Below are 25,936 nucleotides of genomic sequence, written 5' to 3'. Positions count from 1 at the left end.
TGGTTGAAGGATTTTAATTAAGTTTGAGCATTGTAGTTATATCCTATGTGACTGGTTGCTTCAGGCAAGAAAGAGCTGCAGAATTGATGAACTATAGACAAATGATGCCTTTTTAGAAGAAGTCAGCCTGTTTGATACACTTGAACAAGAAAAAATGGTAAAACAAAGGCCAAAAAAGGGTAGTAAGCAGAATCACATCTTTTTTCCTCAAGCTGTTCTATGAATCTAATTTTTCTTGCTTTCTTGCATGCATTTCCTTTTGACCTGTCGCTAATTTTCTGGGTCTCACCAGCCAACTTTTACTTTTCATTCTACAGTGACATACATCAGAGCATTTCTGTCTCTTTTGATTTATCATTTTCTCCTTTTTTTTTAAATTCTTTCCTTTTTTTGTTTGGATGGGGTATCCTTTTGAGGTAAGATTTTTGGAATGACAGGAAATCACTTGGGCTTGGGTCTGCTCAATGACTTTTTTCTGTTTAAGATCCCCTCTGCTCGCATAGTGGCTTGTAAAATATGCATGAAGAAGATGCTTCATGATGTTGAAATGAAATTCAATCACCGGCACCTCATGCAATTTGAAATGCAACTGAGTTGTCACGCCGAACTTAAGGAAGAGACCAGTTGCAGGATTGCAACTATAGGTTCTGGTGTTTAAGTGCACGAGTTTGTTTGTCTAAGAATAAAAATGATACTGGTAACTGCCTTTTTGTTGTCTATAAAAAAAAACACCCATTCAACCCTCCCCCCACACTACCACCACCACATTAGCCCCTCGCTTATGATTCAGTATAAGATGGAATAGAAGTCTTGTGTGAATGATAACTGGGAGCCTTGCTTCTTGAATCCTGCTGTTTACATTTTTCCCCTAGACTTTGAAGATAAGCCCATTTGATTGATAAGCCTGCTGCATGTTAGCAAAACCGCAGGTGCAGGACTCAAGACACTGAACCCACCTCTATTTCTTTCTACAGCAGCCAAGAGTTTGCTCAACAAGAAGGCAGACGGCGTTAAGGTGAGTGGCTTTTCAAAAAGCGGATACTGCCTGGTTTCCTGCATCGTTTCTTGGGAATGTTCAGTGTCAACAGGACTTCTTTTTTTTTTTTTACTTTTAAAATGAATTGTGCACTTGGCATCATCATTCAGGGACAGTCATTTGAAGTTCTTACAGGTGGCTGGTATTTATTGGCTAGTTCTATAATTTTGTTTTGAGGCACAGGGAACAACAATAATATAGAAAAATATATGTGTAGTTTTATCACCATGTTATTGTCATTTCCTCAGTTATGTGTTTATCTTGGAATAGTCCAATCCCCTTTTTTACTCATAGCCATCGGATCTTTTATGTTCTGCTCCAGAGTCCAACACCTGATGTAAAGGTGCAGTGGAGATTTAATTTAGAGGTCACTCGTTTAGTGCGGTTGTTTAGGTTTGTGTGACTGTGTCACACGAGTGAGCATTTCAACTGTACAGACATTGAATCAGTTGCAGTAAGTCTGGGTCTAACTCAGGTTTAAAGAATATGACACCATACGGTCCAGGGAATTGAACCTAACCATGTGACCCAATCACCTGTTGAAATAAATGTATAAATCTTTGAAAACTAAATACTGTTTTGATTCAGAAGCTTTTCATTTGTAAGGGCAAGCACCAATAAAAAAAGGGTTTGTTTATGTTCATCATAAACTGGTTATAACATTGCCCTGTCTATAATCATGTCATTCTGCTTGGAGATTATTTCAAAGATAGGGACAGGAATTACAATCATCCATTATGTCTGACAGGACGTGATACACTTTTCTGTAACCCTTCTGCTATCCTAGGCACTTTAACATTGGGAGTTGGGTCATCTAGACCCACAAGACAGTGCGCTGCACCTTTTTTCTTCAATGATTTGTGATCTTCACTGGTGTCCATAGATTACATGAAATCCTCTCCACCTTTATCCATCTTTGTCATGGTAGGGAGAACACGCCAATGTAAGGGTGGGGTCATCTAAGATAGCACAAGGGTTAAAGCAGGGGTCTCAGAATTCAGGGTTGGAGGTTTTTCCAACCAACCTGCAATTGAAGGTCCTTATTGGCTAAACACACCTGATCAAAGTAAACAGCAGCAGATAAGGCAGGATTTCTGACACCTCTAAAGTTTCAAAAAGGTCATGCTTTGTGCCTTGGATGGCTCATATTTCTAAGATTTTTCTTATTTGTTACAATGAGGCCTTTTTAGTTTATTTATCCTTCGGAAAATCAAATAGTATGACTTTTCTCCAAATACGTGCTTTTAACAAGTATTTTTAAGTGGGATTAGTAGATTTTACAAATTAGCGTTTGTCCTAGAAGAAAATATGATTTATTGTAGGACCTCCAAAGTATTTGTTTTGTTATTTATTCTACCTTTAGTACTGCTCAGTTTGATTAATTATTAACATCGGTAACGTCAGATGCAGTGCTCAGCCCTTATTCCCGTCAACTTCCCTCTTAAATTTATGTCTTCTTCGGTGCTCTTGCACAACTTGCTGAGCTCAGATTGAGCAACATCAGGTCTTTGGGACTCATGAGTTGGGTTTCTCATTATGGAGTGGACCAGAGGGAGAATGTGTGCATGTGTGTCATGTGCCCTCTACACTGCCCCCTGCAGGTCAACAACAAAGCCAACACAGTGACCAGTCCTAAAGACACTGGCCCTGCCCCTGCACTGGTATACACACTCAGTCTCATCCACACCTGCACAATCTTTTACAAAAGCAACTGAATGTCCCACTGTGGAGAGCACACAGCTTCACTGTTCCTCAGAATACATTTTTTTTTGGTCTTGTTTCAAATGATTGTAATTCTTAAATAGAACATTAAGAAAATCATGGAGGTGAAATAGCAGCATAGTGTCAGGCTATCCCTGAATGAAATAGTATGGGAATGTGGGTGCACAGCATGTCTCAGCTTCAAATTCTTTGATAAAGTTAGACGTCACATGTATTCAGATTTCAGTTGTGTTTGTTTCACTTATTCATCTGAGTTAGCGGAGCATGCACTGGTTACATTGAGCTTGGCTTGTCTGGAGATTTGTGATGTTCGTGTTGGGCTGAAAGAGTGTCTGAACCCACGCCGGCCTTTGGCCCTTTGGCTTTTTTATGGTAACCTCTACCTCATCTCTGCTATCCTCCAATTCCCTCTTGTACACCCTCATACTGTGCATGTCTACCCCCTGTGTCATTAGAAGCAGCATATGGAAGTATGATTTCTAACCAGAATCCACATTTGCATAATTGAGGATTTGTTGCTGACACAGTTCTCCTATGCATGGCTGTGAGCGTGTTGGCTCCTGGGCTGGCTCTCATTGGCTTTGGCATAGTGTTTGCTCATTGGCTGTCTGCGACACGACTGTTGCTCTCTGTGATGTAAAAATGTTTTCCTCCTTCTCATTTGCTGTCAGTATGATTACGCATGTTAAGCTACCTGTTTCTCTCTATATCCTCTTTTCTATCTTCATCTTCATGCGCTGCATAAAAACACACACACACACGCAGATGAGGATGCTAATGTTATAATCTATTGTAATCTGTGTTAGTGATTAGAAGAACTGCACAATTCATCGATTCCACAAACGCCTAGCAACTGATTACTAAGGAAGAAGACTGCCCGAACAGACAGACACAGATTTATAGATGGTGCATTTTTTCTGGTATTTGATCCCACATTCTCTCCTTTATTTTTTCATTTTTTAGGAACCACAGACAACTGTGATCCACAACCCTGTGGATGGAAACAAGGTGACTTAATGAACTATCTGATTTTTTTCAACCATATTTATTTCTTTAAATGTTTTCAAATTTGTGTCACAAAAAACAATTTAAAAAAAAAGAATGACAAGAAAACTTGGCCAGAGACTACACTGATTCTCATGTTTTCATTGTCAAACACTGAACAAAATAATAAACTCAACACTTTTGTTTTTGCTTTTATTTGGCATTTTTTACAAACAAACTTTCAATCAAATATTGTTCAGAAATGTGTCTACATTTGTGATAGTGAGCACTTCTTCTTGGCTAAGTTAATCTATACCCCCTCACAGGTGTGCCATATCAAGGTGTTGATTAGACAACAGACTACTGCACAGGTGTGCCTTAGATTGACCACAATAAAAGGCCACTCTAAAATGTGTTGTGTCGTTTTATTGGGGTGGTGGGGTGGAAACTCCTCAAAATGTCATCAATCAAATGCCCCTGTGTTTATGTACATAACATACTCCTGCCCATACCATAACCCTACCACCACCACGGGCCACTTGATGCACCGGATCAACTCTATAAACCCAAATGGCACGCTTTAGAGTTGCCTTTTATTGTGGGCAATCTAAGGCACACCTGTGCAATAATCATGCTGTCTAATCAGCGCAGAGTATTTGAGATGAATTGTTATTTTGTGTTTGTAGTTTTCTGATCTTTGAGTTCATCTCACGACATATGGGAGCAAAAACAAAGGTGTTGCATTTATATTTTTGTTCAGTGGAATTCATCCCTCAATGATTTCCACAAGAACACGAATGAAACCAAATTAGATGGTGTTATTGTGAGCTTTCCATTAAAATCTGTATTCATTAATATTATATGAAATTGTAAGCTAAATTCATGTAAGAAAGTATGTACTGTTGTCTAACAGGAGTCCATTGAGAGTGCCAATACAACCATTGAGGATGAAGATGTAAAAGGTAAGATGAAGTCGGACGTTTTACAACTGTTTCAACAAACGGCACTCTACATTTGGATTCGGACTGATGGCTCCTTTCTGTTTTTCTTCATTCTGTTTTGGCACACAGTTGATAGAAAGTTAACTACTGCAACTCCCCTTTGGCTGTCACCCCCTTTTGCAAAACCCTCCTTTACTCTTTCTGTTGTCCTGGTCTGAATGCATCCTGTTTCTCCTTTATCTTTAGTCTAAAGTTCATAAGTGTTTGACGAACAAACTTTTTAAATTCAGTTGTCATGTTTTCTTTAGTAATATTAAATCCCTGCCTTTCGACTTTTTTCTTCCTTTTCTTGAAAATACCATTCTCTCCCATAACTCTTCTCCCCTGAACAAACATGCTTATCTTTGTTACATCCCCACTTCACACACACATACTTGACACCGCACTGTACTTCCATCATTCATGCGACGTCTGTCAGCCCTTCGACTGGGCAGCTTAGTGGGCGGTATCTTGAGTTCTAAGAGTCGTTCCTCACAGATGTCAGACTCGTCACAGACTCCCACCTCCTCAATCCAGAGTAAGTCCCTCGGCAAAAAGGTGGGAAGGCCTTTTTCCTTTACCTAGTGTAGGACCTTTGTGTGTAAGGTGCCTCAAATCCCGCGTTCCTGATGTTAAGATCTTTCCCTTGGATTAAACGCTGATGTATGATGTTGTCTATTAGTTTTGATACACTTGCTCCTTTCACTGCACTCATTCTTCCCTTTCTGGCAAACTGAAACCTGTTTATGACCCTTTTATTTTTCCATCCTCTGTTTTCAAAGATGCATTGTTGTAGATTGTGAAGAAGTTGACAGACGTTTCTACTTGAAATTTTTTTTTTTAACGTGTCTTTTATGTTTCACAATTTAAGTAATTTTTTCAATATCCCCCAGCCTGCACCAATAACAATAAAGGTAAATTTTAATGTTACTCAGTTAAAAAGAAGTGCATTGCATTGAGCCTTGGTCTTGTCTGTTCATTTTGAGCTTTGTTGGGTGAAACAAATCCAGTCATCTTGCATTTTCCCGCCTGATGTCACCGTTAGTCATGGGAGGCTTTCTTCTCTTTATTTACTCAGAAATGAATTTTAAAAAAAAGAGCAAAATGGAAAAAAAGGAGAAACTTTTTGTTGAGCGCCTTCCATTTCTAATACTTCTAAAATCCTGCCAGTGCGTAGAGTAGAACTCATTTGAAGCCGATGTGATGTTCTGTATCTGCACTCAGATGTTTTAACTGGAAATTAGCATTAAAAAATGCACAGTATTCATTTTTAATCATTATGATCTGTGATCTTGTGTTGTAGCTCGCAAGCAAGAAATCATCAAGGTGACCGAACAGTTGATTGAGTCCATCAACAATGGAGACTTTGAGGCCTACGCGTGAGTTCATTTCTATCTGCTGTGGTGCCTAATTTTATAATTTAGTTTTAAGACGGGCTTTATAATTTTTCTTTTGGTGTAATAGGAAGATTTGTGATCCTGGTCTGACTTCTTTTGAACCTGAGGCCCTGGGAAATCTGGTGGAGGGACACGACTTTCACCGCTTCTATTTTGAGAATGGTGATGTACAAATCTTTAGTTATTGAAAAATGTCAAAAAAACAACTTTTTGGTACTGTGATTGAGCTTTGTTAGATTGGTTGGAGTCCCAGGTTGAGTTTGTCCAACAGAAACGCAAGCTCTGCATCCAAATCTAACAGTAATTGTTTAACTTAGTCTGTTTTCCCAGCAGTTCCTATTGTTTCAAAGTAAGAGGTTTACTGGAAACATGTTTGTTTCTTCTGCACTGTTGCCTAACCAGCTGCAAAGGTTTATACTCTCCAATAACACTTTCTTTTTAACTTAACCCTGTGAAGTCCACTACATTAAAGAATTGACATAAAATTATTATTTTTTTAAATTTGCAATGTTTTTAACCCTTTTTCACCCTAACTTGTCCTGTCCAACAGCTGAGCAAGCAGATCAGAGCTGAAGGCCTTTTGTGTTGGACAGCTTTGACTGTTACAATAGGCGTTTATGGATTTTCAGACAGTGTATATTGGTATAACCCCCTTTGTATTTGAAGCTAAGCTTTATTTATAATAATTATGTTTATATGCATTCCTTGTTGGACCGGACAGAAAAGAAAAGAGAATGGGATTTTAGAGATGGGGGATATGGGGTAAAGATGTTTTTAAACCCTTTGATGAAACCTGCAAATTAATTACAATACAATTTTCTTGATGAAATATAGATATTATCAAACATGATATGTTGTGTTGATAGGTTTTCACAACAGTGTTAGTTTAGGATGCAAAAATACTGACATCACTGTTCAGGAAAAAAGCACCTGATTTACCAACTCAAAACTGGTCAGATAGATATTTTTACAACAAATTACTTGCACCACACAAGTTTTTAAAAAATTGTTTTCTTTTATGTAGAGCGTTTGTGTTTCATAATTGTGTTCATGTATTATAAATGAAGTCACTAATGAACTCAAGAAAAACTCCAACTTAAAGAGTTTAGTATCTTGATGCAAAAGTCATGTGAAATTTCTCTCCACTAAGTAATTTCCAAATTGCGAAAAGGCTTGATTAGTTTTAAAATAGCAAAGGGTTTCATCAATTGGATTTTCCCTTTGATTAACTGTTAGTCCAGCTCTTCCATCAAAATGTTCCTAATTTTCCAGCCTTACTTCACCCTTACTGATAGATTAGATAGATTAAACATTCGGATGGGGTTGGGTTAGGGTTAGGTTTAATAATAAATAACACATAAAGATATATATAAAAAAGTATTGTTAACTAAAAATAGGAAATTAAAATTAAGTTGTTGCCAAATAAAAGCATAATTAAAACCATAAATGTAAAAGAAAAGAAAACACCACATGGCCACTACTGCTTGTTGCGGCACTACTGATCCACAAAAGTCTATATTTCGCAATGTTGAGGATCTATTTTTATCCTTGGCTTGGTTTCACATTCAAAGATGGTAAACATCGCTTTAGATCACATCACCTGTGAACAGACGAACAATGGCAGTATTACTCCATCTCTTCTTACTGGTGAAAGATTGAACGTCTCATTAATAACAAAGACATTCTTAGGAATCTGCATGAATTAAATAAAAAAATAGGTCATTTTGTGTGTTGCCTTAAAATCAATACGACTCATTTGCGTTTCACTACAAGGGCGTGGGCTGACCTAATGATTAATGATGGCCATAAATGGCACAATATTCTAAGTCTGGTTAAAAATAGTTCAGATAAACCAGATATGTCCCAGAAACCTCAATCACTTGGAAAGCTTGAGCTTGTCTGCTATCCAACACCAACATAGAGAGACTTCAGGTTCTGCTCTCAATTATTGTTCCCAAGAAAGAGCCTGCATCTTTTTTCTTTTCATCTAAGCAGCCACCAAAGTGGGGGAAGTCTGAAAGCAAGAAAAGTCTCTCTACTCTCTCTTTTGCAGCATTGTCCAAAGGGAATAAGCCGGTGCACACCATCCTCCTGAACCCACACGTGCACCTCATTGGGGAGAATGCGGCCTGCATCGCCTATATTCGACTGACCCAGTACATGGATGGGAGCGGCATGCCCCGCACCATGCAGTCCGAAGAGACCCGCGTGTGGCACCGCCGCGATGGAAAGTGGCAAAACATTCACTTCCATCGCTCAGGCTCACCCAGCATCCCCTCCCCATAAGAGAGTAAGATGAACATGACAAAAACTGCAGGGCTTACTGACTTTTTACTAGGGGTGTAACAATTCACTTTAACGGTTTTATTCATATCATAATTTGTGGTTGACCATACGATTCATGGTTAGTTTTGATATGATTTGATTCACTGACCTAAAAAGGATCCAGGAACTCTTTGTGACTCAGAGATAAACACCAGGGCCTCATTTATAAAACTGCGTAGGATTTGCGTCAGAAGTGGTGTACGGATGAAACATAGGACATGCGTACGCACAGAAATATTCGGATTTATAAAACCGTGCGCACGCACATCCTACGCATCTTTCCCTTAATAAATCACAACCAATTCTAAATGCAACGCAGCTTTTGCGGCTTCATGACACGCCCATAGTTGCCCATAAATAGTCCGCGAAACGCCCACAAATGTAAAATTACAAATCAAACAAGGATGAAGCCTACAAATGTGTAAAAAAATAAATAAAGATACGTGCAACATTTAAGCTGGTTTAAAAGTCCTCATGTTTGTGGTTCCATACTTGATTATTTATAATAGAATTGATCTGGTTGGATCGTATGATTCTAAACGGATTCATCGATTAAGTCGATAATTGTTACACCCCTACTATTTACCCTTTACAACAGCATGCATGCGGAACACTATACCTACTACTCTCCTGAGATTTAATCCGGAAAACTCAACCTGTGTCTCTTTGTATTTTCAACAGCCTTATTTTAAACCTAAATTTTTATTTTTATTTTTGTTTAACTCAGGAAAACTCATGGGGTCAACTTTGGCACCTTTTTTCCTCTTAAAAAAAAATAAAAATTTATTCAATATTTAATTTTTGATTAATTTTTATTCTTTTAGATACCATCCATTGTTGCTAAAATCAAAACTAAATTTAAAAGCCCTGAAGAAAATTGTTTTTGAGTTCGCCAGGGTAAAGTATATAGCTACAATATTGAAGCCATTAAACAATTTTCTTTGAAAATTATGTAGAAAAAACTGATACTACAGTCAGAGGGTTTAAATATGAGTTTAGCTGTTGTTATCATGTGCTTTTTTTTTTTTTGCATTGAAACTGGTTCTATATTTGTAGCTTCTGAGATTGTTACCTAATAAAAGAAAAAACTGCATCCATTCTGTCCTCAGAGTCCCTCACTTGTAGATCCACAGTTTTTTTTGCTAAGGGTATTTTTCTTAAGTTATAGGAGCAAGCTGGGAGATAGTAGTCCTTGTTCCCAAAGACAGTGCTTTTGCCTCACCCAAAGTCTCTTGGATTTACCTGGTTACTAGGAAAAAAAATCAAAAGAAAGGATTTATTTGGAGATGTTAGTGTTATCTACCTTGCTTATAGCATTGTTCTGCTTGTCTTTCCATGCAGTTACGGGGAATCAACACATGGGGTAGAAGGAGGAGACAGAAAATGAAATCCCATGTGAAAATCTAGTGGAGCAGTCTACTAGCCAACCCGCGACTACTCTGTAGACCCTGACCCTTCTATGAGGATATGACGTCGCACAGGACACAAGTATTATTGCATTCTACTGTTATTGCTTTTTTTTTGAGAGAACATTGTTCGAACCCACCACCGGGTGGCAGCACACTGTATTTGGACGTTACGAAACAAGCATATTAAAAGAAACAATTTTTTTTCTTTCCGTTTCTTTTTTAAGATGTTTTGGTATGCATTTTAAATATAAAATAGAGATGTTTAAAATATATGACTGTAACCTCTCCCAAAAATTAGCTCTGTATTTTTACGTGTATTTATGTGTGTGCAACTCAAAAACATTTGGAAGATCAGAATGTTAAAAACTGAGCTTGCTTTAGTTCTGGTGATGTATATATAAATTGTGATTGTTGGTTAAAAAAAGGAAAATGATTACAAAACATTGAAATTATAATTCTTGCTATTCGAAGACTTAAGAGTTTATGTAAAATCCAGTTTATGAGCTACATTTGTTTGCTATGAGCTATATGTCATTCTGTTTAAAATGATCTGATTTAAACCTATAGTACTAATTTAGAGGTTAAGCAGAGCAGCTTACACTTTGCATTGAAAATGTTTGCTTTTATATTGGTTAAATAAGAAATATGAGAATGTAGCATATATGTAACATATGGAAACTCAAGACAATTGTGTAGTGCATGGCGCAGGGAGGGGGTATCACCCCGAGTAAGATCATATGGAACTAAATTATCTTCTATTTAATTTGTTGATCATTGACTTGTTTGTTTGCATCGGTTATTGTTGTGCATCAGTCTTTGTCCCAAATGTTTCTAATGTTCTCCGGTGTCATGGAGCTGTTGTAAAATCAGTAACACTGTTATGGTACCATCTTGCACTAATTTCAAAATCTTATGGCAAGCAGAAGGAAAAATAAAATACTAGCTATAGAAGCACCCCTGAAATTTTGTAAAAAAATAAAAAAAAAAAATAGAGGAAAAAAAGGAACTAAAGAAGCTGAATTTTTCATAATGTTTGTACTTGTAATGTATGACTGTGTGTGTAGGGATTCTGTTGTCATCCTATCCTCATCATACAAGTCTGATGCTTTGCCAGATACCAAGAAATGGTTCAGAGAGTGAAGATTTAGGAGCCCCAACCTTCAGTGGAAACCAGACAAGAGGGACCAGTGAGATGCTCCGGTTTGAAGACTTCTTCAGACTTCACTTAAGTTGGGATGTCTTCCTTTTTGAATAGTGCTTCTGTCAGTGCGTGGTCCTACCACAGTTGGGCAATGGCTGATGTGTTTGTTGTTCCTGCAGTTTACTTTTTTGTTCAGCCTTTTTGTTTGTACAGTTTGTCTTTTTTTTTTTTTTTAAGGAAAATATGATCAAGGTCTCTTTTGACAAAAAGTATGATGTCAGTGCAAGGCACCACTCCTTATATGGTGTGTACTTGTTGCCACCATAGCAATGGATGGCTTAACACGTTTAAGAAATAAATATATCATCTAAAAGAAAGGGATATTTTTTACTTGGCTCATGTTTGATTCAGAAAATGAAGACAGACAGGAACTAAACTCCACAGCAGCCTCTTGTACGGGCTCCATCCACATCACCATAGTAACCAGACATACTGAACATCAGAGGAGTCTTATGAAATATTAACAGTTGATAAAGCTTTCGTCAAAGTCCCTGGTGTGTGTATGAATGAAATCTTGACAATAATCTTTACTTCTCACATTACAGAAATTTTCCAGATATCCGGATTTACACCAATGATTTTCTATAGAAAGACAGACTATTTTTGTCACTCATTGGTCTGATTTGAATCTAGTTTTTTTAGCTGTTGTCTTGACTTAAAATGATCAAACACCAGTCAATCCTAAAGTGGCCAAATAAGAGGAAAAACAGGTTTGACAATTGCTGAAACATGATCAAGAAAGGCTGAGCTAAAGTTCATTGATCACTTTAACCCTTGTGCTATCTTAGATGATCCCACCCTTACATTGACGTGTTCTCCCTACCATGACAAAGGTGGATATAGGAGGAAAAATTTCATGTAATCCATGGACACCGGTGAAAATCACAAATCATCGAAGAAAAAAAGGTTCAGAGCACTGTCTAGTGGGTCTAGATGACCCAACTCCCAATGTTAAAGTGCCTAGAATAGCACAAGGGTAAAAAGACTACACCTCTGCTTGAAAGAATCATTTATAGAAATGAAAGAAAGAAAAAAAACATGCCCCATTTTTAAACTAACGGATGTAAAAAAAAAAAAAAAAAAGTTTTGGAACTAAAATGTTAGTGTATTTTTGTTCTTGTACAGTTAGATCATTTTTTATTGGAGTTACTCAGATCAGATCTTTTGGTGTGTAAGTAGCCACCCTGTGGTTCCCTTGTGAACTGAATAGCTACAGTTATAGTTGCTTTCCACAGTTAAATGTTTTACATCAATGACAATATTGTTTCAAAGAAAGAAACACACAGTGTGACAAACCTAACATTATACATTTATAGGATTTTATTCTCTGTCAGCAATAAATAGACTGCACAATGAGTCTGTCCTTTCAAATTTGAATACAATAATACATGCCTTTTTAGATGTATATATATATATATATATATATTTTGGATATGCTGTCATCACAGAAAAGGGATGCTGTTTTTTCAAAATTAAAAAGCATACCTGTCACAGTGAACCTTCACTAATCAGATTTCTTTTTGGAATCACAAAGTAAATGGTGAGAGTGAAATAAATACAGAGAGTATGATGCTTCAATAACCACGCACGTCATCCTGCATGTTATCACCTCCACGCTGAGACTTTCCCTGTGGCGAACATCTGCTGCACCCAACATTCTGTTCACAGAACTCATGAAAGTATTTCCACCTTACATTCAGGAGTGCAAAAGTGATTTGTTTAAAATAAACAGGTCATAGCTGACAGAGAACAGAGAACACTCCTTCATACGACACACAGACAGTACCATTCACACTCAAACATGTTGTGCACCTCGTGTAACACTTTCCTGATTGAAACGATAATGCTTATACATGAAATAAAAAACAATTACTGCCTGGTCGCTTTACCATAAATAAATACATTTCCAACACTGCGGAGATGACCTCCTGATAAATAAAATGTATCGTCTAACTAACCTTTGAAATCAAAACCAAAAGCAATGACATCATAAATAATCTTTATACTGTACTCACAAAACTCTCTGCAAATCACCAACCACCGCTCAACACATGCACAGACAAACATTCAGTGCCTTCCGTCACACTACGCTCAAGTGTTATGAGGCAGGATCAACAGTTACAGAGGAAAAGGACTAAAAAAACAGATTCAATGTCATAAAGAAAGATACATAGAGGCAAAGAATTGGACAAACCACTGGACAACAAAGCAGGCAAAGCTATGATCAAACTGACAGATGTCCATTAGTCATGCCTGTTCTACTGCACGAGTGATTATTCATTTCTAGGCTACAGTTGTCAGCGGTTTTTAGATTATAGATAATATATAATTTTGAAGACGATATACACACAGTCTATGCAAAACAGTATGGCAGCGGGTAAATTCAGTGCTGATATGATCAGGTTTTCAGCTTGATCATCTAAATGAAAAGAAAAAAACAGACTGAAGGCAGAAGAGCATGTGGTGTCTTTTTTTTTTAAACCAATATCAGAGTTGAGACAGGCAGTGCAATGAAAGTGCTCTATGAATTAAAGCACCTTCTGTTTCCTAACCTTCAGGTGTGAATAGGCTAATGTGAATAACATTCATGGGTTTTTTTTTGTACCTGCTCTTCTACTGAATCAAAAACACGACATTTAAACCTGAATCGGGAAAAACAACAGAAGAGAGTCTTTGGTCACAAGAAGGCAAAGAAAAAAAAATGAAAAAAATAAAACACTTGAACATGAAAAAGAATCATGAAAACAGAACATCAGTCAGGGACAGTAACTCGTTTCTTGTGAACAACAAGCTCATCTTCCAGAACTAAAGCGGGAAGACTGTGGTAGCTTTCGGGTGCAGAAGTACACACCAGGATTGCATGTGGCAAATGCATAGGAGTAGCAGGGAGTTTAGCGTGGACTGTCTGGAGTTGGGGGGGAGGCCTTTTTTTACTCATTCCTCAGTGTTTGATCCTATTTTGTTCATAGCAGCATTGGGAGAGCTGGTGGAGATGCTGCTGCAGGGGCAAAGGACTTTGACCCTTCTCTGTCGTTGTTCGTTTGCTCTACAGGGTGCTGCTGGCTCCCTTTACAGCTGTTGGTTGGAAAGGTGTGAAAAGAAGAGACCAAAATATTATTTACAGTCAACAAATCAATAACAAATAAAGAATGTTGTGGGATCTAGTAACATTAATTGCAACCACTTCAACACAATAGTAATCTACCTTCTAACGCTTCGTGCGCATCGCCTTTGGCTACGTGTATTCAAGGGGCTACTTCCAAAGAAAAGGTTATGTAAATGGGCTTCCGCGTTCAAAATTGTGTTGCTACACAAGTTTCTATGACCGTTTTTGGGCTCGTTCAACGGCCGCGTTAAAAGTTAAACCAGGCTGAACTTTAACCAATCAGGGACTTGAATTTGGCAGTGACAAATATATAGCGTCCCATTTATTTCACAGAAGTGAAAATCATTTGAAAATTGATCACGGAGCAGAAATTTATAATTGGGATATCATATGTCGGAACAGAGATGTGAAAGAAAAAGTCTGGAGCAAGATTTGAAAAATTTGCACCAAATTTGCACCAAGCCCTCTAACTGTAGGTGGCAGACATGTTCTAATAAACAGTTGGAAAAAAAAAGAAGAAGAAGAATCCCCTCCCTGCTCATCCAGTGTGAACACTTTGGGCTTAATGCGCCTCACATGCCTGATGTGAACGTAGCATCACATGCAGTACATCATAAAAGTGCAAAACAAATGCAGAGTTGCACATAGATTTTGTAAGGACATCAGATAAATGGACATGGACATTTTTTTAAAATAGTTCAGCTCAAACCTCTGTGACGTCATGTTGGGTTGGGGGGAAATGAGAAGCCAAGGATTGGTCATTTTGGGAAGTCGTTGTCGTCTCAATCCTTGAGTCGGTCGTTTCTTTGCGACTCACAGTATCAGCAGTTTGTTGCCTCGGCGATGGGAGATCCTTACATTTATCAAATGATAACTACATGAATAAATGTTTTTATTTTTAATAAAAATTGTTTATTTAATGTGCTTATTATGGTATAAAGAAAGGTGTTGTTGAGGTTCTTCTTAGAAAAAAGACAATTTGAAAACATCACACCATAACCAACAAGAGTAAACACACCTCTGCATGGTCCCCCTCACTCTTCACTTTCCTGTTGCATCCGAGATCTGATCCATGAGCAACTCCTTCAACAGATTTCCCATCATGCTCTTCTCCATTTGTAGAAACACATTTGCGAACAACTCTCCGGGTTACCTAAATGAGAAGATGTGATCACAAATGTTTTCAGTAACTTGTGTGTTTTTATACACATTACTTTTCAGTCAAACAATCATCTTCTTCATCCAGTAACAATACTAGACATACAGTTTACATTTAAATGTAGTTTTCAGCTGTTTTATTTAATCAACTGCACTCTCATGAACATAATGGCAGCAAAGTGAGATCTATTGGAATTTATGTGAATTATAACATTACCTTTTTGACAATTGCGTGTCCATTTTCATTTTTGTAGGTCTCTTCCGTTACAGAGCGAGTGGTGAGGTGGGACATTTCATCAGCCTAGAACAGAATAACAAAAAACAAAAAATAGTTAGGTTCAGGATGTTCCTGTCATTCATTTGATCTTTACTGGCAAGTCATGTTGGAGAAAATGGAGACTAGGGGCACTAGAAAACAAACATTCTTTAGAGTTATTTTGTTAAATCAATGAAAAGGGATCACGGCAGAAAAAAAAAACATTAGCCATCGGTGCAAGAAAGTTTCAGGTTATTACAGGAACACACTCCTTCTTGATGTAGACATTTATTAGTAAACGCCTCATGTGGTAGATCTTTTTCTCATGCTAAATTGAAACCACACTTTCCCTGGTACCTGAAAGACAAATCTACGTCGTACAATTCTGGCAGTCAACAAAAATTCCTCATCCGAACTCTCAGACATTGATCCAAGCTCAGTGTCGATCTCCTAACCAAGCGAAACAAACTCATTCAGATGTATTGTATGCAACGCATAGATGCCAGGTTTGTTGCAGAACAAGCAAAACCACAGAATTCCATAGTGTACGTGTCAATGTGTTGAATATTTTCAAATGGCACATTGGACAGTACAAAATAACAGTCTGTAGTTTCAAAATGTGTTTGCAAAAAAACAAACAAACTCAACAACATGCTTTTACTATTGTGCTTCAAGGGAATAAAAGTGTTTATTGCGATTGAAAAAATATAAACAAAATGTTAATGATTGAGTGCAGTGACATCAAGAGACATGCTACGTTATACGTTAGAAACAAAATCTGAGCCACAGGGAGTTTCAGGTCGGTTTGGTGTTACTGGAGGGTGCGCAGCCATTTCTTCTAGAAACAAATGTTACGCTTGAAAAAGCTCAGTTGGGGACAAATGCAGTTTTACAAGGTCTCATCTTACCCTCTTGAGAGATTCATTAGTGTCATAAGTTCCAGGTAGTTTTGATGCCACGCGCATGGGGATTTCTTCATCTGATGTCTCTGAAGGGTACGCTCCACTCTCCTTCAGTACACCGCATGGACCCTCATGGACCATGAAAGCATCTTCATAATCTTCACTTCCAGAAGACAAAAGCACCTTTTGCCTCGAAGTCTGAGCTAAACTTGCCCTATCTGGATCAGTCTCTGATGAATCAGACACCTTTTGTTTACAGTCAAGGTATGACTCTGGGTCACTGTGACCCTCATTGTATGCCAGATGCATGTGGGGTCTGTCTTTAGAAGCTGAGGCTGGCTCTGCATACCCCAGTGGGATGCCATTTTCCTCATCAAAAGATGGGGAGGTCTTCTCAGTTTTTTGTTTAACTGATACTGACTCCAAATCATGCCATTCCTCCTCATCTACCATGGTTTCATCTGAATGCTGCGTGCAGTTTCTGGACTTGTCATCATCTGAAGAAATCTCAGAGTTCACTGAGGATTGGTTTGACATCAGCTCCTCAAAGCTGAAATGTCTTACAGTTGTGACTGTCTCAGGACTCAAATCAGACAGAGACTGAGAGGAAAGGGTGTCAGTGGAGGTTCTATACCATAAATGTTGGTCTTGGATCCTTTGAATAGATGTTTCATCAGTCCCAGAACTCCACATTGATTCCTTTTCCTCTTCAAATCTTTGGGTGGACTTGGAGGTCATAGAGGATAATTCAGGACTGTCTTTAGAAATACCAAAGCTTGATCCAGAAGCTTTCCTTGTACCAGGAATAACCGTGTCATCCGTGTTATCCTCTGCCATCTGTGCAACTGAGGACGTGCTAGTTCCTGGATCTTCTACAATGCCTTCAAAACAAACATCTTCAAACTTGTTAATTTTAGCAGGCATGTTTGATGAAGGTAGTTCATGCTTCTCTGATCTAAACTCAAGTTTCACCTCCTTTAGATCTGACAGAATGGGCTCAAGGTTCCCAGGGGATCCAAACTTCAAGGATGATGGTGAGTTTGGAGATTCCAAGGACATGATGGCAAGTATATCTGAACTGTCTTGTGAGTCGGGGGCTGCGGAAGTTGGTTCGGCTGAGTCATAGTTACCACCAGGGCCAGATGTTAAAATATGTTTTTCCTTCATCTGTGATGAGGTAGTTGGGGTGGCAAACAAGTTGTAAGGTTGAATTTCCGTCTGAACTAAGCAACCTTGGGGTGCCAACTCTATATTTGAAGTGCCTGATGTGTTGGAATCACAAGCCCAGACTCCCATATCAATGGGAAAGCACTGATTTTGTTCTAATTTGACATTTTTTTCTTTAGATGACTGTGAATGTACTGTCTTGCAGGATGCAGATGACAGCTGAAAGAGATAATACAACAGAGAAATGGGATGGAAAAACAAATTATGAATATAAAAAAATTTGATGTATTTTGTGATGAACTAAAACATGACTTAAAACACACAATTCACACAAACACTGTTAGGAATGAAGCCAAGTCATGGTTATCAACAAGGTTTAACCATGCACAGACAAATGGCAAAACAACTGGAAATATAAGAATCCATGGGAATTCAATGCAATTAGGTCCGGGGGGAAAAAAATCCAATTTACTGATTTCAAGTCAGGAATTCCTGTACTTTCAATGAAAAAGGTTGAAAGTTTTTCCTTGTCTAAATTGCAATTTATAAAATGAATACATCAATAAAAAAAACAACAAATCAGTTAAAAAATGTTAGCAAACACAAAAAGTTAGAACATATATGAAAATAAAGAATATGAAATAGTAAAGCTTCACAAGACTGCTTTTTTTGGTATTAAGATTATGTCAATTTTCTTAATTGTAAAAAAAATGTGGAAACACATGCTTAATAAACAAAGATAGGTAAAACAACATGAGACAAGTGTCATGAGTTTGCATTTTATGGGCATGAAAAAAAATGGGCCAAAAGTCATAAAAGATGCTCAGTTATTGGAGATCAGGCAAAAAACAGGTATGTTTTGCCCAAATGCAAACCCGTTAATGGTGGAAACCTGAAGCAACTGTTACTTCCACACTTGTTAATAACCACACTAATAACAATAGAGCCAACACTGCACTCAGTGGCAAGCAAGAGCACATGCTGCCTTACCGGCACCATGGAGCTCTTTTCTTCTTTCATTTGGTATTGATGTTTTGTCTTGGGAGGAGTCAGGTTTTTTCTTTGTTTTTTTTTGTGGACAACATTTTCAAGCCAGCTAGTATTATAAAACCTTCCCTTTATATGGCATGTGACTCAGAAATTACTTATAATTTAAAATCTGACATTGTCTATAGTAGGTTGTTTCTTAGGCAGCCCTAAAAATGAACCCCTGTATCATTTTTAAACAGTAGGATTATCTTTCAGACATTCCAGTTCACGGTTAGTGACTTTCAAGTTCTTCACTTTTATGTTTTCCCCTTTCTTTTAGTCTGTTCCTAAAAACATTTTTTTAAAACTTTAATAATCTCCATCAAACTTTGTGCCAACTATTAAAAGCTATTTAAAAGCTAAAAAATTATCAAAACGATATTTTACACAGGATGCTCTTCCTGTACATATTTTATCCTGGCTGGGAGACCCAGACCCTAGATCACCTTGTGGCAACATAAATAGGCAGTAGTGTGAAGGGTATTGCCTAAGGACCCACACCAGATTAAGCTCATCAAAGCCCCTAGGAAATGAACCCTAGCTTTCCATGTGACAGTCCTACACACAACCAACTGACATAGCACAAATATATGGTACTTACTTATATTGCTATCTGGTACTAAGTGAAGTCCAACTGCATCAAATCATGTCTAAAATGTATGTTGTAGGAGTACTGTTGTTAACTACGTCAGAAAAGGATTTTAGATTTTTATACATATTACCTTAAAAAACAAAGGTGGTAGCATTTATCTTACCTTCTGCTCAAAAGTGTAGAAAATAAACAAAACCAATCTTATTTTGGTTGATGAAGACAAAAAAAACTTACATGAGTAATCTTAAAAATAAAATTATGATATTTAAATTAGTTCTCAGAGATGACAATATGTATTTTTTTTAATCCAAAATTACTAATTATTTGTACTGGACTAATTTAGGTAAAGAACAAAATGTTGAATTAAAATAGAATCTAGACTTAGATTGTTTATATGATGTGAATTTCTGTTATGGTAAAAAACCAAGTTTAGTTTCAATTTCAGATTTTAGCATTGAAAAAATTTAGGAAGTTGTGAACAACAACACTGACATTTTCCTGTATAAACTGGATCAGATAAGTGTGACATGAACATGGGCTTGCACTTGTTATGCGACTGCTGAAGTAAAAAATAACTCTGAGAGCAGAAAGTAAAAGACAAAGATGGAAGGGATACCAACTTATCTTTCGAAGCAGACTTATCTTGGTTGTTGACTGCAGGACCTTTTTCAGAAGTTACATACATCAAAGAAGGTTCCCTAACCTTTTTGTCCGAGTGTTTAGGAATAGAATAAAAAACAACTGCTTTAAGAGAATCTGTTCTGATCTCATCAAACTGATTATCAAAGGAAAAGTCAAGATCATCTGTATTTGAAAACGATAACGAAGGGGACAATGGCCTATTTTCCGAATACTGTAAATAGTAATTACAGTGAAGGTCAAGAAATGGGGCCACTGACACGTCTGTAGTCAAAGTGTGTTTTTCTACTGATGCTGCAGATTCGGGGGAGGGTGCCCTAAAGTCCTCCAGCCACTCTTGCAAATGTGAAAAGTCTAAACTAGAAGCCACCGACTCTGGGGACAACGCCCTACTGCTAAATATTTGATCAAGTTCAAGATTTGATAAGACTGACTGAGGGGACTCTGGTCTGATCTGATCAAAGAGACTTTCCAAACACAAATCTGTGCCTTCCCAGTCAGATAAAGTCGATTGTGGTGTGAATGACCTTTGTTCTGACTTTTCCCTAGTGTAGTCAACATGAGTACATGTGAACTCAGGAACAGGAGAGTCTGGAGAGAGAGGTCTACATTCACTTTGGGAATCAGGAGATTCTGTTCTGATATCAGTCAACAAATTCTCCAAGTAAGACAAACTTTCCCCGGTTTGAGATAGTACAGACGGCTCTGATACTTCTTTGAGATCCAATGATCTTGAGCTAAGAAAAGACTCTGCACCTTTTATACCAGCTGCCCTCTTTACAACTTCTGCATATGTCAGAGGTCTGCTGGTCAATGTTTGAGAAGATATAGTAGGTAAGTTTATTTCAAGGTGTTTGGAATCTAGATCGGATGAATGTGAATTTGGTGAGTCTGCTCTGTTCTCATCAAACAGATTATGTAAGGAAAAGTCAAGATCAGCTTCATTTGACAATGATAACGAAAGGGACAATGGCCTATTCTCCAAATACTGTAAATAGTAATTACAGTGAAGGTCAAGAATTGGGGCCACTGACACGTCTGTAGTCAAAGTGTGTTTTTCTACTGATGCTGCAGATTCGGGGGAGGATGCCCTAAAGTCCCCCAGCCACTCTTGCAAATGTGAAAAGTCTAAACTAGAAGCCACCGACTCTGGGGACAACGCTCTACTGCTAAATATTTGATCAAGTTCAAGATTTGATAAGACTGACTGAGGGGACTCTGGTCTGATCTGATCAAAGAGACTTTCCAAACACAAATCTGTGCCTTCCCAGTCAGATAAAGTCGATTGTGGTGTGAATGACCTTTGTTCTGACTTTTCCCTAGTGTAGTCAACATGAGTACATGTGAACTCAGGAACAGGAGAGTCTGGAGAGAGAGGTCTACATTCATTTTGGGAATCAGGAGATTCTGTTCTGATATCAGTCAACCAATTCTCCAAGTAGCACCAACTATGCTGGGTTTGAGATGGTTCAAAAGGTTCTGAGTCTTCTTTGAGCTCCAATGATCTTGAGCTAAGAACAGACTCTGCACCCTTTTTACCAGCTGCCCTCTTTACAACTTCTGCATATGTCAGAGGTCTGCTGGTCAATGTTTGAGAAGATGTAGTGGGTAAGGTTATTTCAAGGTGTTTGGAATCTAGATCGGATGAATGTGAATTTGGTGAGTCTGCTCTGTTCTCATCAAACAGATTATGTAAGGAAAAGTCAAGATCAGCTTCATTTGACAATGATAACGAAGGGGACCATGGCCTATTCTCCAAATACTGTAAATAGTAATTACAGTGAAGGTCAAGAATTGGGGCAACTGACACGTCTGTAGTCAAAGTGTGTTTTTCTACTGATGCTGCAGATTCGGGGGAGGATGCCCTAAAGTCCCCCAGCCACTCTTGCAAATGTGAAAAGTCTAAACTAGAAGCCACCGACTCTGGGGACAACGCCCTACTGCTAAATATTTGATCAAGTTCAAGATTTGATAAGACTGACTGAGGGGACTCTGGTCTGATCTGATCAAAGAGACTTTCCAAACACAAATCTGTGCCTTCCCAGTCAGATAAAGTCGATTGTGGTGTGAATGACTTTTGTTCTGACTTTTCCCTAGTGTAGTCAACATGAGTACATGTGAACTCAGGAACAGGAGAGTCTGGAGAGAGAGGTCTACATTCATTTTGGGAATCAGGAGATTCTGTTCTGATATCAGTCAACCAATTCTCCAAGTAGCACCAACTATGCTGGGTTTGAGATGGTTCAAAAGGTTCTGAGTCTTCTTTGAGCTCCAATGATCTTGAGCTAAGAACAGACTCTGCACCCTTTTTACCAGCTGCCCTCTTTACAACTTCTGCATATGTCAGAGGTCTGCTGGTCAATGTTTGAGAAGATGTACTGGGTAAGGTTATTTCAAGGTGTTTGGAATCTAGATCGGATGAATGTGAATTTGGTGAGTCTGCTCTGTTCTCATCAAACAGATTATGTAAGGAAAAGTCAAGATCAGCTTCATTTGACAATGATAACGAAGGGGACCATGGCCTATTCTCCAAATACTGTAAATAGTAATTACAGTGAAGGTCAAGAATTGGGGCAACTGACACGTCTGTAGTCAAAGTGTGTTTTTCTACTGATGCTGCAGATTCGGGGGGGGATGCCCTAAAGTTCTCCAGCCACTCTTGCAAATGTGAAAAGTCTAAACTAGAAGCCACCGACTCTGGGGACAATGCTCTACTGCTAAATATTTGATCAAGTTCAAGATTTGATAAGACTGACTGAGGGGACTCTGGTCTGATCTGATCAAAGAGACTTTCCAAACACAAATCTGTGCCTTCCCAGTCAGATAAAGTCGATTGTGGTGTGAATGACCTTTGTTCTGACTTTTCCCTAGTGTAGTCAACATGAGTACATGTGAACTCAGGAACAGGAGAGTCTGGAGAGAGAGGTCTACATTCATTTTGGGAATCAGGAGATTCTGTTCTGATATCAGTCAACCAATTCTCCAAGTAGCACCAACTATGCTGGGTTTGAGATGGTTCAAAAGGTTCTGAGTCTTCTTTGAGCTCATATGATCTTGAGCTAAGAACAGACTCTGCACCCTTTTTACCAGCTGCCCTCTTTACAACTTCTGCATATGTCAGAGGTCTGCTGGTCAATGTTTGAGAAGATGTACTGGGTAAGGTTATTTCAAGGTGTTTGGAATCTAGATCGGATGAATGTGAATTTGGTGAGTCTGCTCTGTTCTCATCAAACAGATTATGTAAGGAAAAGTCAAGATCAGCTTCATTTGACAATGATAACGAAGGGGACAATGTCTTATTCTCTGAATACTGTAAATAGTAATTACAGTGAAGGTCAAGACTTGGGGCAACTGACACATCTGTAGTCAAAGTGTGTTTTTCTACTGATGCTGCAGATTCGGGGGAGGATGCCCTAAAGTCCTCCAGCCACTCTTGCAAATGTGAAAAGTCTAAACTAGAAGCCACCGACTCTGGGGACAACCCTCTACTGCTAAATATTTGATCAAGTTCAAGATTTGATAAGACTGACTGAGGGGACTCTGGTCTGATCTGATCAAAGAGACTTTCCAAACACAAATCTGTGCCTTCCCAGTCAGATAAAGTCGATTGTGGTGTGAATGACCTTTGTTCTGACTTTTCCCTAGTGTAGTCAACATGAGTACATGTGAACCTAGGAACAGGAGAGTCTGGAGAGAGAGGTCTACATTCATTTTGGGAATCAGGAGATTCTGTTCTGATATCAGTCAACCAATTCTCCAAGTAGCACCAACTATGCTGGGTTTGAGATGGTTCAAAAGGTTCTGAGTCTTCTTTGAGCTCCAATGATCTTGAGCTAAGAACAGACTCTGCACCCTTTTTACCAGCTGCCCTCTTTACAACTTCTGCATATGTCAGAGGTCTGCTGGTCAATGTTTGAGAAGATGTACTGGGTAAGGTTATTTCAAGGTGTTTGGAATCTAGATCGGATGAATGTGAATTTGGTGAGTCTGCTCTGTTCTCATCAAACAGATTATGTAAGGAAAAGTCAAGATCAGCTTCATTTGACGATGATAACGAAGGGGACAATGTCCTATTCTCTGAATACTGTAAATAGTAATTACAGTGAAGGTCAAGAATTGGGGCAACTGACACGTCTGTAGTCAAAGTGTGTTTTTCTACTGATGCTGCAGATTCGGGGGAGGATGCCCTAAAGTCCTCCAGCCACTCTTGCAAATGTGAAAAGTCTAAACTAGAAGCCACCGACTCTGGGGACAACGCTCTACTGCTAAATATTTGATCAAGTTCAAGATTTGATAAGACTGACTGAGGGGACTCTGGTCTGATCTGATCAAAGAGACTTTCCAAACACAAATCTGTGCCTTCCCAGTCAGATAAAGTCGATTGTGGTGTGAATGACTTTTGTTCTGACTTTTCCCTAGTGTAGTCAACATGAGTACATGTGAACTCAGGAACAGGAGAGTCTGGAGAGAGAGGTCTACATTCACTTTGGGAATCAGGAGATTCTGGTCTTATGTCAGTCAACCAACTCTCCAAGTATGACACTTTGCACTGGGTTTGTGATTCGGAAAATGCTGAATGCGTGAAAGAGATGTAATGTTTTTTTTCTGTTTCCAGATCTTCATTCCCCTCTAAAGGTGGGAGGTATTGAATCGATTTGTCTTTCTTCTCATTAACAAAGCCTTTTACAACTTGTGCGTATGTTAGTGGTCTGTTGACAGACAGAAGTAAAGATGAATGCACTGTTTTTTCCGAGCATTGTGTGTCATCATTTGAAGAGTTTGAATGTTGATTGGCTTCACTCTGTTGTATTGTGGTCTTTCCAACTTCAGATTGGGTGTAGGTGGTCACGGTGCTGCTTTTGTCAATTGGTACTATATTGTTGTCTGACTTTGAATCAATTTCATATGGAAATTCTAATGAATACTTTCTTCGCTCAACTAGGGTAAAAACCATTGTTTCTTTTGGTAGATCATGTGCAGTGGGGTGCGTTTCTGTTGTTTTCTGCTGAGACTTCATACCTGAATATAAGTTTCTCTTGACTGATTCATTTATCGTTTCAACTGATGTTTCTTTGTCTCTCAAGTCACTTTTTTCTGTGATTTCTAAATCAGCCCCTGGCACCTCTGAAAAGGTAACCTTTGAAGAACACGGTTCCAACTTTGAATACCAGTATCTAAGATAAGATGTAGTGGGCTCCAAGTCTGGTTTAAAATGAAATTCCCCTTTCTTCTCATTACCACTGGATGACTCATCACTGTAGACATTTGTTTTTGTAGAATCATCAGTAAGCAGTCTATTTGTATTTACATGATGTTTCAATGATTCTGATGTATTTGTATTTTTTGCACATGAAAAGCTATTAATGGATGATCGAGTGTTTATGCAACTTTCCATGCAAACATGATCTTGACACTTACTGTATGAATCAGAAAAATCTGGTAAAAGATTTTCATTTGGTATGACATATTGCTCAAATTGGGATATACCGTAATCAGAATCTTTAAGCTCTTTCTTTGAAGTGTTATATGGAAGCATAACTTCATTTAAAAGAAAGGAATCACAGATTGGTGGTGGATAGGCTGAATCTTCCCCAGAGTACTGCAAAAAATAGTTACAATATTGGCGCCTGAGTTGGGCCCGTGAAGATTCTGAGTATAAGAGTTCGAGAAATGAAAAACTGCACTGGGAACTTTGAGATTCTGGGGAGAATGGTCTACATTCCCTCTCTAAACCACCAATAGACCCCACTAGGTCAGGCGAAGTTGTTGTTCTATCAGAAGTAACACCTTCAGAAAGTATTTCATCATTTTTAAACTCTAATGAAAGCGGTGACAAGTCTCTCCGCTCCCTTTTTATATTTGTGTCAGGTACAGCTGCATTCAGATATTTTTGACTAAAAAGGTTTTTAGTTTCACAGATATGTAGTTCATTATTTTGTGGAAATTTGGTTGAGCTCCATTGATCAGACATTGTAGTATCATTGTCTTCCATGGTCTGAGGGGAATCGGTTGTAGTGGCTCGACAATCACCAG

At 38.3% G+C, this 25,936-nt stretch overlaps 2 protein-coding genes across 23 annotated transcripts in view; one reads left to right on the top strand and one right to left on the bottom strand.

The window, feature by feature from the left end:
- Positions 1–11,375, top strand: part of LOC101168431 (calcium/calmodulin-dependent protein kinase type II delta 2 chain) — a 42,833-nt gene extending 31,458 nt beyond the window's left edge. Inside the window, exons 13-22 of one of the 12 annotated variants that reach the window (XM_023956346.1) lie at positions 978–1,015; positions 2,638–2,697; positions 3,722–3,766; positions 4,656–4,704; positions 5,162–5,260; positions 5,616–5,636; positions 6,026–6,101; positions 6,187–6,281; positions 8,173–8,409; positions 9,786–11,375. In XM_023956346.1, the coding sequence (XP_023812114.1) occupies positions 978–1,015; positions 2,638–2,697; positions 3,722–3,766; positions 4,656–4,704; positions 5,162–5,260; positions 5,616–5,636; positions 6,026–6,101; positions 6,187–6,281; positions 8,173–8,405 (716 nt within the window). In that variant the 3' untranslated portion in view covers positions 8,406–8,409; positions 9,786–11,375. Of the gene's footprint in view, positions 1–974; positions 1,016–2,637; positions 2,698–3,721; positions 3,767–4,655; positions 4,705–4,812; positions 5,278–5,615; positions 5,637–6,025; positions 6,102–6,186; positions 6,282–8,172; positions 8,410–9,785 lie in introns of those variants that run through there. The other 11 variants (XM_023956345.1, XM_023956353.1, XM_023956348.1 and 8 more) reach the window with 11 other exon arrangements.
- Positions 11,376–12,351: 976 nt separating this feature from the next.
- The window catches only part of LOC101168180 (ankyrin-2), a 71,590-nt gene continuing 58,005 nt past the window's right edge, over positions 12,352–25,936 (bottom strand). For all 11 annotated transcript variants that reach the window (XM_020702745.2, XM_020702756.2, XM_023956343.1 and 8 more), the window contains 6 exons: positions 16,483–17,862; positions 15,932–16,024; positions 15,536–15,619; positions 15,179–15,313; positions 14,870–15,034; positions 12,352–14,129 (listed from right to left, as the gene is read on the bottom strand). In XM_020702745.2, coding sequence (XP_020558404.2) covers positions 14,124–14,129; positions 14,870–15,034; positions 15,179–15,313; positions 15,536–15,619; positions 15,932–16,024; positions 16,483–17,862 — 1,863 coding nt within the window. In that variant the 3' untranslated portion in view covers positions 12,352–14,123. The remainder of the gene's footprint in view (positions 14,130–14,869; positions 15,035–15,178; positions 15,314–15,535; positions 15,620–15,931; positions 16,025–16,482; positions 17,863–25,936) is intronic.

Source organism: Oryzias latipes, chromosome 1 (assembly GCF_002234675.1).
Source record: "Oryzias latipes chromosome 1, ASM223467v1".
NCBI classification, from domain to species: domain Eukaryota; kingdom Metazoa; phylum Chordata; class Actinopteri; order Beloniformes; family Adrianichthyidae; genus Oryzias; species Oryzias latipes.
Note: the sequence above shows the minus strand (reverse complement) of the source record. Positions and strands in the feature narration are given on the sequence as shown.